The sequence below is a fragment of the Orycteropus afer genome, unplaced genomic scaffold (genome assembly GCF_000298275.1).
Source record: "Orycteropus afer afer isolate SDZICR_OR568_19922 unplaced genomic scaffold, OryAfe1.0 scaffold00057, whole genome shotgun sequence".
Taxonomy (NCBI): domain Eukaryota; kingdom Metazoa; phylum Chordata; class Mammalia; order Tubulidentata; family Orycteropodidae; genus Orycteropus; species Orycteropus afer.
This window is the reverse complement of record NW_006921644.1, coordinates 8680054-8692953: the sequence shown is the minus strand read 5'-3', so window position 1 is coordinate 8692953 and position 12900 is coordinate 8680054. Positions and strand designations below refer to the sequence as shown.

The window sequence follows — 12900 nt, the reverse complement described above, 5'->3', positions numbered from 1 at the left end:
AAAAAATAATACATTATGACCAAGTAGGGTTCATATCAGGTATGCAAGGATAGTTCAACATTAGAAAAACAATCAACGCCATCCATCATATAAATGAAACAAAGGAAAAGACCCACATGATCATATCAATTGATGTACAAAAGGCGTTTGATAAAAACCATCACCCATTGCTGATCAAAACTCTCAGCAAAACAGGAATAGAAGTGAAATTCCTAAACATAATAAAGGGCATATATGCAAAACCAACAGCCAACGTTATTCTCAATGGAGAGAGACTGAAACCATTCCCCTTGTGAACAGGAACCAGACCACTTCTACTCAATATTGTATTGGAAGTGCTAGCCAGGGCAATAAGGCAATAAAGGGAAATCAAAGGCATCCAAATTGGCAAGGAAGAAGTCAAATTATCCCTGTTTTCTGATGATATGATCCTGTACATAGAAAACCCAAGGGACTCAGAAAATCTGGAAGTAATTGAGAGATTTAGCATAGTAGCAGAATACAAGATCAACATCCCAAAATCAGTTGGATTCCTCCACACCAGCAAAGAGATTGATGAAAAGAAATAAGGAAATCAATACCAGTTACAATAGCTACCCATATATATATATATATATATATATGTGTTTGGGAATAAATCTTACCAGGGACACAAAAGACCCGTAATAAGGAAACTACAAAAGACTACTTCAAGAAACCATAAGAGATCTACATAAATGGAAGAACATACCATGCTTGTGGATAGGAAGATTGAACATTGTGAAAATATCAATTCTACCCAAAGCAATCTATACATTCAATGAAATCCCAATCCAGATCCCATCAACATTTTTTAAGGATATGGAAAAACCAATCACTAACTTTATATGCAAAGGAAAGAGACCTCGGATAAGCAAAGCACTATTGAAGAAGAACAAAGTAGGAGGTCTCACACTGCCGGATCTCAAAACCTAGTATACAGCCATAGTAGTCAAAACTGCCTGTGCTGGTACAATGACAGATGCATAGACCAGTGGAACAGAATTGAGAACCCAGCAATAGATCCACTGATCTATGTCAGCTGATCTTTGACAAAGGGCTGAAATCCATTAAAGGGGGAAGAGATGATCTCTTTAACAAATGGTGCTGGCAAAACTGGAGATCCATTTGCAGAAAAATGAAACAAGATCTGTGCCTCACACCATACACAAAAACTAACTCCAGATGGGTCAAAGACTGAATGTGAAATCTAAAACTATAAAGTTCATCAAGGTAAAAATAGAGGCAAATTTGGAACCCTCATCTGTGGCATAAATAGACTGTCAAGCATAACTCAAAATGCACAAACAGCAGAAGATAAACTAGACGAATGGGACCTTTTAAAAATTTGATCTTTATGTTCTTCCAAAGACTTCTTCAAAAGAGTCAAAAGAGAATCTACAGATTGGGAAAAATATTCAGCAATGATGTATCTAACAAGGGACTTATCTCTAAAATTTATAGAAAACTCCAACACCTCAATAACAAAAAGGAAAACAATCCAATTCAAAAATGGGCAGAAGACATGAATAGACAGACACTTCACCAAAGAGGAATTTCCAGGTGGCCAACAAACACATGAAGAAATGTTCATGATCATTCACCATTAGAGAGATGCAAATCAAAACAACGAGATACCATCTCGCTCCAGCACTAATAGCAAAGTTCAACAAGACAGAAAATAACAAATGCTGGCGAGGATGTGGAGAGATTGGGAGTGTCATACACTGCTGGTGGGACTGTCAAATGATACAACTACTGTGGAAAGCAGTTCGGTGATTCCTCTAAAATGTTGGAATTAGAAATATCATTTAATCCAGCAATCCCATTACTAGGTATATACCCTAAAGAAGTGAGAGCCAGGACAGGAACAGATATATGCACACCCATGTTGATCACAGCACTATTTACATAGCAAAGAGATGGAAACAACCTATGTGCCCATCAACAGAAGAATGGACAAGCAAACTATGCTACATGCACACAGTGGAATACTATGCAACCCTAATGTAGAATCTGCAAAACATGCCATAACATGTATGAACTTGGAGGATGTTATGCTGAGTGAAATAAGTCCATCACAGAAGGACAAACGCTGTATTAGTTCATTATTGCAAAGTCAAGGAAAGGTTTTTATATGGAAGGAAACTTTCTTTGTTGGTCACCAGAGGTGGGAGGGGAGAGGAGGGAACACTGGAAAAATAAAAAGATAAATGCAACAGAAAGTTAAACATAAACCTACCATATGACATAGTCTACATGAACATTAAATTACCATGCACTACCAGAAAAACAAACACATCCGTCTTGGAAGAAGTACAGCCAGAAAGCTCCTTAGAAACAGGAATGACTAGAGTTCATCACTCATACTTTGGACGTGTTCTCAGAAGGGTCCGGTCCCTGGAGAAGGACATTGTGCTTGGTAAACTAGAGTATTAGTTAGACGACCCCCAACCAGACAGGCGGACACAGCGGTGCAACCAAGGGCTCGCACGTGGCAGCAGCCGTGAGGAAGGTGCAGGACCGGGCAGCGTTTTGCTCTGCGGCACATGGGGCCACTGAACTGGAACTCACTGGGCAGCACCTAACAGCAATGACCATTCGACGCAGGCTTTCCGCTCTCGGGCACTTACCTGAGAGAGAAGGACTGAATCTGCACACAACGACTTGCACACACCTTTTCATGCCAGCATTAGTTACCACAGCCCCCAACTGGAAACCACGCAAGTGTCTATGCACTGTTGAGTGAATACACAGAAGGTGCTGGAAGCAGGCGAGAGACAACACAGCCACGAAGGGCAGCTCTCTAGCTTCGGATGCACACCCCCACACACGAAGCTCACGACTCGTGCCAAAGGCCAGGACCCCTCCTCCAAACAGAGTATGGACCGTGTGATCCAATTCTATCAACTTTCAGAATATAGAATTCTAGGTATTGCAGACTCTGGGCAGCTGACCCCAATCCAAGCCCTAAACCAAGCTCTCCTGGTTCAGAGTGGTCTTCTCACCCCCAGGCCAATGTCCCGTCCCCATAACCACAAAGCCACTGAAATCTGCTGCCCTGGAGGAGAACTTCCCCCACAGGGTTTCCAAGCTGTAACCAGAAGGCTGGCGGCTCAAACCCACTAGCCACTCGTCAGAAGGAAGACTGGGCAATCTGATACCACCTCGGAAACCCAACGAGGGGTCACTGTGAGTCAGATGTGACTCATTGGCAGTGAGTTCTTTTTTTTTTTTTGTTAACCTTTACAGAAGCAGACTGCCTCATCTTTCTCCTGCAGAGTGGCTGGTGGGTTCAAAGTGTCAGCCTTTTGGTTAGCAGTCAAGCACTTTATCCTCTGTGCCACCAGGGTTCCTTTCCCTACCCACAAACCAGAAAAACCCAACCCTCTGCCTCTCAGTCGATTCCAACTCATTAGGATTCCCACTGGGTTTCCAAGGCTGTAAATCTTTACAGAAGTAGATAGCCTCATCTTCCTCCCACAGAGCAGCTGGTGGTTTCAACTGCCACCCTTGTCATTAGCAGCCAAATGTCTTACCCACTATACCACCAGAGCTCCTTACCCATAAGAACCCTCAAATGCAGTCTTGCTGGGAGCTGAAACAGAGAGGGGACCCTGAGAGGTCCGTGAGGTGGTCCTGGGGGCCAGCTGTAAAATAATGAGACCTAACTACCATGGCCGCCTGGTTCCAAGGTCTGAAACCAAGAAGAGTCTGTGCTGTTCCTGCCTTTGCACAGAAGTTTCCAGGCCCCTTTCTCCCAGGACTCTGGAACCATGACTCTTGAGCATGTCTTCCTGTCACGTATTTGAGCTTTGGGTGGAGCCCCGCAACAGGTGTTCAGCCTCCGGTTGTAGTGTCCCCACCTGCCTTCACGAAACACCATGCACTGGGCACCTTCTCAGAACTGCAACGTTCTGCCTCACAGTTGTGGGCACTGAAGTCCCACCTCGGGGGCAGGCAGGGCTGTGTCAGCGGGAGGACCCCTCCTTGTCCCCCTGGTTCCTGGTGCCCTGGGCGCTCCATGGCTTGCAGCTGCCACATCACTCCGTTATCACATGGCCATCACCCTCCCCTCATGTCTCTCGGCCTCTTTTGTAAGCACATGACTCACACAGAAGCAGGGCCCACCCCATCCAGAGTCACTTCATGCTAACTGATAACATCTTCAACAACCCTGTTTCCAAAGAAAGAGCTCTGGTGATGCAATGGTTAAGTATTTGCCGCTAACCAAAAGGTTGGCAGCCAGATCCCACCAGTGGCTTTGCTGGAAAAACGAGCTGTGATCTGCTTCCATAAAGATGGCCGCCTACAAAAGTCTATGAGGCGGTTCTGCCCTGTCACATGGCATCGCTACAAGCTGGGATCAACTCAATGGCCTACGACAACACCAAGTTCCAGACAAGGTCACGTTCACAGGTACCAGGACGAGGACTTCAACATAAACCTCAGAGGGGACACAAGTCAACGCAGAAGACCTACCAACAGGGTGGGCAGCTGGGAAGTTGGCACCACCCCCAAAGCACCATCCCTTCCTGTCTGTCAGGATCTGGAGCAAGGGGTGGAGTAACAAACACCACACCCACAGGGTCTGTCACCCCATCAGAAAATGCCATTGCGTCTCCTTGTGGCCCACAGCCCCCAAGGACAACACCCTGCAAGGGCCCATTTCCTACAAGGAGCAGGATACATTTCCCACTTTTTAATATAATAAATATATGATATTACAAAGGACACAAACCCTCACCAGCAAGAAATATCAGGAACAGATTACAGACTCCTCAGCTCAGCCTCACGAAGCAGCAGTGGAAAGGAAAGAAAAAAAAAGCCCAACCCACTGCCATAGAGTCTGTTCTGACCCATAGCGACCCCTATTGAGTTTCTGAGACATAACTCTTTATGGAAGCAGACTGCCCCATCTTCCTTCTGCAGAGTAGCTTGGGTTTGAACCGCCAGACTTCTGGTCGGCAGGCAAATGCCTTAGGCACTGTGCCACCAGAACAAGGATAGTAGTGGACCCTTCAGTTGACTAGGGGTACGTGTGGCCCCGGGCAAAACGCCTGCCTCCCAGCCCCTACCTCCTCAGCTGTTAAGATGAAGATAAGAGAATTTGTTCCAAACAGCCGTGGCCTCGACAGGAATGAAGGAGATCAAGTGTCCAGCCTCAATTATTAAAAAAAAATCACCAAAGCCAGGGCAGGCTGCCTCCCCAGCTCCAGGACTCGCATTCGTTGCCAACACAGCTGGGTGTCTGACCCTCTGTAGACGGGGGTGAGTGGGTGGCCTGGATGGAAGCCCCCAGCCCTCCTACCCAGAAATCTTCCATGAGACACAGCCAGGCGCTTCCGACTCACACACGTGAGTAGAAGAGTCTCCGTAGCTGATTTCTCAGAAGTAAATGATCAGGTCTTTCTTCCAAGGCACCTTGGGGGGGGGGGGGCTCAAACTCTTTTTGGTTAGCAGTCGAGTGTATTAGCCAGCTCTCTACACCACACAAGACCCTCACTCAGGTGTCACTCTTCTCATCCCTGTCACATGAAGTGCCTTGGAGAGCAAGAATGCTAGGACCCAAGGCCACTGAATAGCCAGCAGGTCTAGGCTGATCCAGGACCTTGCTCCAGAACATTTACCACCACAGAACTGATGTCAGTTTCATTCTTCTCTCCCACAAGGATCCCTGAGCACCACCAGCTTCATGGGCCTATAACCGGTACAGTCACACCAGCCCACGCTTGGGGTTTGCTGTACTGTTGTCACCATCCTGAAATTCTCACTAATTTCATCTTTGAGCTTGTGCTGTCCAGGTGACCTCTGACAGTGACCACTGCCCCCTTCCAGCCCTGGCTGGGGCCCATGAATCTCCCCCTGCTTGAGGCCCTGCAACACTAAATCTGTTGTTGTTGTTAGTTGCTGTCCAATTGGTTTTGGCCACAGTGACCCCGTGTGCAACAGAAGGGAACCGCCTGGTCCTGCGTCACCTGCAGTCAGTGCTCTGCTCACAGCCATCGTCACAGCCGCTGGAGAACCATTTCCTTGCAGGTCTTCCCCCTTAGCGTTGCCCCTCCACTTTACCAAGCAGGATGTCCTCCTCCAGGGTCCGGTCCCTCCTGACAACACGTCCAAAGTACGAGAGATGAAGTCTGGCCACCCCCACTCCTAAGGAGCATTCTGGTTGTACTTCCTCCAAGCCAGATTCATTTATTCTTCTCGAAGTCCATGGTACATTCAGTATTCTTCGCTGGCACCGTAATTCAAATGCATCAATTCTTCTTTGGTCTTCCTTATTCAGCATCTAGCTTTCACATTAAATGGCAAATAAAAGGACCATGACAGGTTTAGGGAGAGAGACCATGAAGATAGGTAAAAATTTTTCCCTACTTTTTGAACTAGGAGACCACGCATCCGACACAATGACATCTCTCGTTCCAGGTCCTCATATATGTATGTGTGCATGTACAAGGTTGAGTGTGTGCCTCAGATTAATGTGTGTGTGGGTACATGTGTGTGCAAGCCTTGGGTCTGAGTGTGCATGTACCTCAGGTTCATGTGCATGTGTGTGCAAACCACAGATTTATGATTGTGAGCAAGCCTTGGATGTGTGTGTGTGTGTGTGCAAGCCTCAGATTTATGCATGTGCATGTGTAAGCCTCAGATTTTTATGACTGCATGTGCCTCAGGTCTGTACATGCATGTGTGTGTGCAAGCCCATGTTTGCATGCACACGCGTGAGCCTCAACTTTGTGTGCATGCATGAGTCTTAGGTGTATGTGCACATGTGTATGTGTGTGTGCAAGCCCCAGGTTCTCTGCATGTGTGTGTGAACCTCAGGTTTGTGTGCATGCGTGAGTCTTAGGTGTGTGTGCACGTGTGTGCAAGCCCCAGGTTTCTCTGCATGTGTGTGCAAGCCTCAGGCTTGTATGCTTCTGTGTGCATGTGCACTGCCAGCTTCAGAACTCCCTGCTGTCCATTCTTTTCCCACAACCAAAATGCAATCTCCTGAAAACACAAATCTGATTGCGTCTGTTGTGCTCACCACTCCCCCGACTCTCAGCAGATCTGTGAACAAATGAACAGTGGTTGGGCCCTGACTGCAGTGGCTCCCAGTTGCCCTAGGCATAAAGCTCAGTGTCTGTGAGGGCATCTTGGGGCTCTGCGGGGTGCATCTCTCCTCCTGCACCCCAAGCCTCACCGCCATCTGCCTAGATCACTCCACCCACCCTGCCGTCAGCCTGCAGACTCATCTTTGCCACACCCATTCACTTCAACCTGCCTTCTTCCTCTCAGCCCTTACACACCTGCCATTAAACAATCCACTGTAGGTGGCAGTTCGGGGCTCATCTGTCCACAGGGTGGGGTCCCATCAGGACAGGGGTGTCAACATCTTTTCACCACCACATCCCTGGTGAGCAACACCAGCCTGGTCTAGGACAGGGCTCAGTGAATCCTGACTGAACGAACGGACGGCCACTGCATGATCCGTGGGGACTCAGCCCTGCACTCGGGAGTCCCAGGGAGCTGCATCAGTTCACCTGCCAGGAAGGTGGCCCAGGGCGGAGCAGGACTGGCCCCAGTGAGAACACTTCCTGCGCCGATGCCTCGTCACGGGCAAGCAGGAATTTCTGGTCCAGTGCTCTCCTGACTTTCAGGGCAGCAGAGAAACTATTTTCAGTAATTAAATTAAGGAGGTGGTATGCTTCAGTGGGACTGGGTTGCCTAAAAAGATGTGCTGGGCCCAACCCTCCTAGGAGCTGTGAGTGTGACTGAATTTGGAAACGGGGGCTCTGCAGGTGTGATTACAAGGTGATACTATACTGGGAGGAGCTCTGGTAGCATAGTGCCTAAGGCACTTGACTGCTAACCAGAAGGCTGGCAGTTCAAACCCACCAGCCACTCCTTGGAAGGAAGATGGGGCAATCACTTCCATAGTGATACTGCCTCAGAAACCCAAGGAGGGGTCGCTGTGAGTCGGATCCGACTCGACGGCACATAACAACAACAACTATACTGGGCCAGGTGGGCCCTAAAGCCAGCTACTGACAGACACCCTTATCAAACACGCAGAGACACAGGGACAAGTGCCACTGACAGCAGACACTGAGATTTGAGAGATGCAGCTACAAGCCAAGGCCGAGCCCACAGGTCCATTCCAGTCGACCCCCTGCTGAGAATCTTCCTTTCCACCCCAGATGCATGGGACCAGAAGCTGCGTTTTAACCACATCCCTGTTGTTGTTGTTGTTGTTATGTGCTGTCGAGTGGGCGATTCTTTTTCCAAGTCCTGCTTCACAGGGAGTGTGGACCTGCCCACACCGTGATTTCCAACTGCCGTCTTCCACAACTGTGCCGGAGTGTGGTAGTTCAGTTTGTGTGTCAACTTGGCTGGGCCTGGTTGAGTGGCTAGGCAGTTGGTGGTAGTTATTCCTCATGATGAGACTGGCAATCATCTCCATGGTGGGATGTACCACAAGCAGCTGAGTAGCTGCCTTTGGGACGTGGTCTGCTTCCTGTATAGAAGGAGAAGCCTTGGGGATAGTCTCTAGCCTACGGCACGCTTGGACCCTGCATGTAGCCATGTCATTGTTCAGCAGCCTGCCACGCTCTGCTGACCTTGGGACTTACAATGTACTGAAATTAATGGCCTGCCATGTGGTTTGGTAACATCAGGACTGTGCCTTTTTACTTGTCGACCTTGAGCTTGTTAGCCTCAGCAGCTGTCTGAGTGAAGAAACACCTCTAGCTCCAGTGGGCCGGGAGCAAGAGGCAGAGCTGGAGCCCAAGGTCGAGGGGTTTTCAAACCTAGAGCCTGGCACTTTGAACTCAGACTTCTAGCCTCCCAAACTGTAAAAGAATAAACTCCTATTTGTTCAAGCCATCCCATGTGCGGTATATATTCTTGTCAGAGCAGCACCAGGGAACCAGAACAGAGAGTGAATTTCTGTTGTTTTAACCCTTTCATGACCCATCATACAGTGCCCATCTATATTTTCCAACACTGGGGTTTAGTGGGAACCACCTATCCCACTCCTAGTGCATGCTGCCATCTGGTGGGGGCTTCTCTAGCTGTGAATCTGAAGAAATGGGCCTTATTCCTCCAACCCCAGTGACCTGTGGGACACAGATAGCCCACTAATTGTATCAATATCACCTCAAACTTTTTTTTTCATTTTATTCAAAATGCCCTCCATTACTGAAAACACATGATTTCAACAAAAAATTCAAAGTGGAAAATAATTTAGTCTTGAAGCACTTAAGTCAGGCAGTTGGTGGTCATTTGTTACTGAAGCCCTAGGAAATTCACATGGGGCAGGGGGCTCTCAAACACCTTCCTGTCATTACAGTGGGAGTGAAGTGTGCTGTCTTAGGGCTAGTGGGAGCTGTGTTCAAATCCAGCCTCCACGCCAAGTAGCTCTGGGTCTTCCAGGCCCCATGTCTCACCCTCTTCCCCAGCCCAGTCACTCTGCGTTACTTCTCTCCACAGCATCGGACCACTGCATCTGAAACACGCTGGCTACTGACGCCTGCCCTTCCCCCACTCTTTTGCAAACAGCTGTGTCCCCAGTGCTCAGCAGTCAACCCTCGGTAAATACTGGTGGAGGAAGGAAGGAAATCTGCCCGCCTGAGTCTTCACCTCACCACCTGAACATCCTCATCTAGCAGACTGCCACAGGAACAGTTTTCACCTGGGTGCTAAGAGGACCGAGGGAAGACACAGCAGGTTCTCAATCAGTGTGATGAGCATTACAGTCCCGGTAAATACAACAAGGATATTGGGAGGGTAAGAAGCCACCATGAGTGTGGTGGACTTTGCATACATATAAATGACCCTCTCATAGGAAAGGGTCAGGGGCTATTGTGGAAACAGTCCTCAGAAGCAACAGTGCCTTGTTCCAAAACTTTCTTGAGAGAAAAAAAAAAAAAAAAAAACAACTGTCATTGAGTCGATTCTGACTCATAGAGACCTTACAGGACAGAGTAGAACTGCCTCATAGGGTTTCCAAGGCTGTTAATCTTTATGGAAGCAGACTGCTGTATCTTTCTACCATGGAGTGGCTAGTGGATTCAAACCACCGACCTTGTGGTTAGCAGCTAGTGTTTAACCATGGTGTCACCAAGGCTCCTTTCCTGAGGGAAAGGGACCAAATTGGAGGATGCACATCTAAAAGCAGAGGAGCTGCTGGGGCCGTGGTGGCCCTGTGAGGAAGCAGGTGGCGGGGCCCCAGCTGGCCCCTTCCCTCATCCTTGCCCTGCTTCCCTGTAGTGTACTTCCTGTGTTTGCACGAGGCGCCTTAGGGACAGGGCACCTTGTTTGAGACGGGGCACCTTGTTTCTTCACGGTCATCCGTGCCGGCTGCCTGAGTAGGAGACTGCCACTCCTAACTGCCAGGTCACCATGCATGTCACACACACTCAGTCTCTCCAGGTGCTGGTCCACAGCCCAGTGAGCACCCCATGTGAAGCCCTGGCCAGCGCTGGAGGACCCTTCTGGAAAGCTCTGGGGAGTGCTGTCCACCTTGGGGCAGTGATCAAACCCACAGAGCCCCAGGCTCTCCGTTCATGTGCATCACTGTGAACTCAGCTTATCTGGACAGCCTAAAACGCCTGACCATCACCCATCACACAGCATGAGTGTCTGCAAGTCACCCAGCGTGCTGCAACAATCCAAGCGTGGAGGCGGGAAAGTAACACCGCAAAGGCCTTGGCAGATTAACTTCAAACTACCTGAACAGCACACAACTCAGAATAAGACAGCATGCTGGATCACGGCAACATTATCTCCGTCCAGCCCCTCGATGTTCAACACCTGACACTTCAACTTCAGAGGGAGAATCCAAGAGTGCCACTTAGATGACGAGGAGCTCTGGTGGCGTAGTGCCTAAGGCATTTCACAGTTAACCAGAAGGTTGGCAGTTCAAACCCAACAGCTACTCTGTGGAAGGAAGGTTGGGCAATCTACTTCTGTAAAGATTTACTGCCTTGGAAACCCAAAGAGGGTCCTATGAGTCGGAATTGACTTGATGGCAATATGTTAGGTTTTTTTTTTGGTTTTTTTTTTGGTTTAATTACAGGACACTGCAGTTTTCCCCATCCTAACACCAGAATACTCACTCCAACACCCTTTATAAAATATGATTTTTAAAATGCACAAATACTTAAGAGGTGTCAAAGCAAAACGTTTTGACTATTGCCATTCATTGGCAGAAAAATGTAAAATTTGACATCAAACATGTTTCAGCTGATCTTCTTCATTAAAAAATAAATTTGACTTTGAGGTTTCCCTTCAGCGGTCAGGAGGCCACAGCAGAACACAGAACTCCCAGAGATCCCAGTCCCGGGTGGGCGGAGAAAGGAAGGTGGGAATGTGAACAGAGACCGTGCAGCAGTGTGCGCTGGGGCACTTTCCACAGCAGCCAAAGACGAAAACCACCACCATGTCCATCAACAGGTGATGGTTACATGACATGGGGTAATTCACACAGTGGAATACCACCATGCCATAAAGAGACATGAGGTCCTCAGGCAGGCGGCAACACGGGTGAACCTGAAAACATGCTGACCGGCGTCAGTTGGTCACAGGACAAGTACCGTGTGATCTCACTGAAGTGAAACCAGTAAAGGGATGGAAACCAGAGCTCATCAGTGGTTGCCAGGAGTGGGAGGGAGGGGGAAAGGGGACTTTCCACTCCAGGGTCAGTGACTTTATGCTAATGGTGATGGAGTATTTGGATGAGGAGGGAGTTAATGGTGGCACTACATGAAAATGTCACCAGCATCACTGAATTCTAAGTGTGGACATTGGACTGACCAATGTTGTGTTGTGTAGATTTTCAAAAATCTGTCACAGCAGAGTAGTCATTCCTATGAATTTCCAGGAATTTTTGGAATGACTGATTAAAAGGGGGGGGGGGGAAGCACACCTGGATATACTTTGCCAGAACGGAATGCTTCCCTGCTCTTAACTCCAGCGAGGAGCTCTGCCGAGGAAGCCGAGGCCAAGGTGCTGTGGGGGTCACCAGCCATCCCCGGCTTTGAACAGAGTAACAGAAGGGCGCTACCCAAGGGCTTTGTCAGTTAGTCAGCCCATCAACTCCCCTGCCCTCACCCCTGTGGGTTTACTCTAAGGGTCCCCTGGAGGTCCCCAAGACAACAAGCAAGTCAGAGAGCGTTTACAAAGTGCAAGGCTGGGAGCCCCTCTGCTGCCCTTACGGCTACACCTGTTGGTAATGCGTTGGCGCACTGCCTTTTTGTTTTTGTTTCTTTTCAATCCAAGTCACTTTTAAAAATCCACCCAGGAGCCTGAGTCTGGAGACAGATAAACGTAGGTCCAATTCCCTGGAGTTAAATTCTCTGGAGTCAACGAAACCAGAGTTCATTCCCCAGCTAGGTCGTGCATTAGCGGTGAGACCCTAAGGGTCCTACTCAATCTCTTCCGGGCCTCACTTTCTCATCCGCAAAATGGGCCGTCGCGGGAAAGTAAAATTCTAAAGCGTCCCGCCCGGAAGAAAAGCGCTAAGAAGAAGGACTTCTTTCTGGAGCCGCGGGGAGGGCGAGGTGGGGACGACAACCTCCACTGCGCAGCTGGGGTCCTGGGGGAGCGGTGGGTGTGTGTAGGGGGACAGGTCGCGCGCCCCGAGCCCAGCCGCCCCGACTCACCAGGGCTTCCAACTCGCCGCTCTCCAGCGGCACGTACTGGTGGCCTGCGCGGGACGTGAGTTTCTGCAGCAACTTGGAGAAGCGTCGGCCCTCCATGGTGAGCGGCCGAGGCCCCGCGTCCGGCGCCCCTCGGTCCCTGGCGAGGCCCGGGCTGGCTGCGCTTGCCCAAGCCTCCAGGGCCAGGCCCGCGTTACCAGGTAGCTGCCTACCTGCCGGCGCAGGTGAGGCCCCG

The 12900-nt window shown here is 49.3% G+C and overlaps 1 protein-coding gene across 1 annotated transcript in view; it reads right to left on the bottom strand.

Moving 5' to 3' along the window:
• The window catches only part of ATP2C2 (ATPase secretory pathway Ca2+ transporting 2), a 73131-nt gene extending 60367 nt beyond the window's left edge, over window positions 1–12764 (bottom strand). The window contains exon 1 of the mRNA XM_007939207.1: window positions 12669–12764. Within this exon, the coding sequence (XP_007937398.1) occupies window positions 12669–12764 (96 nt within the window). The remainder of the gene's footprint in view (window positions 1–12668) is intronic.
• Between the last annotated feature and the right edge of the window lie 136 nt (window positions 12765–12900).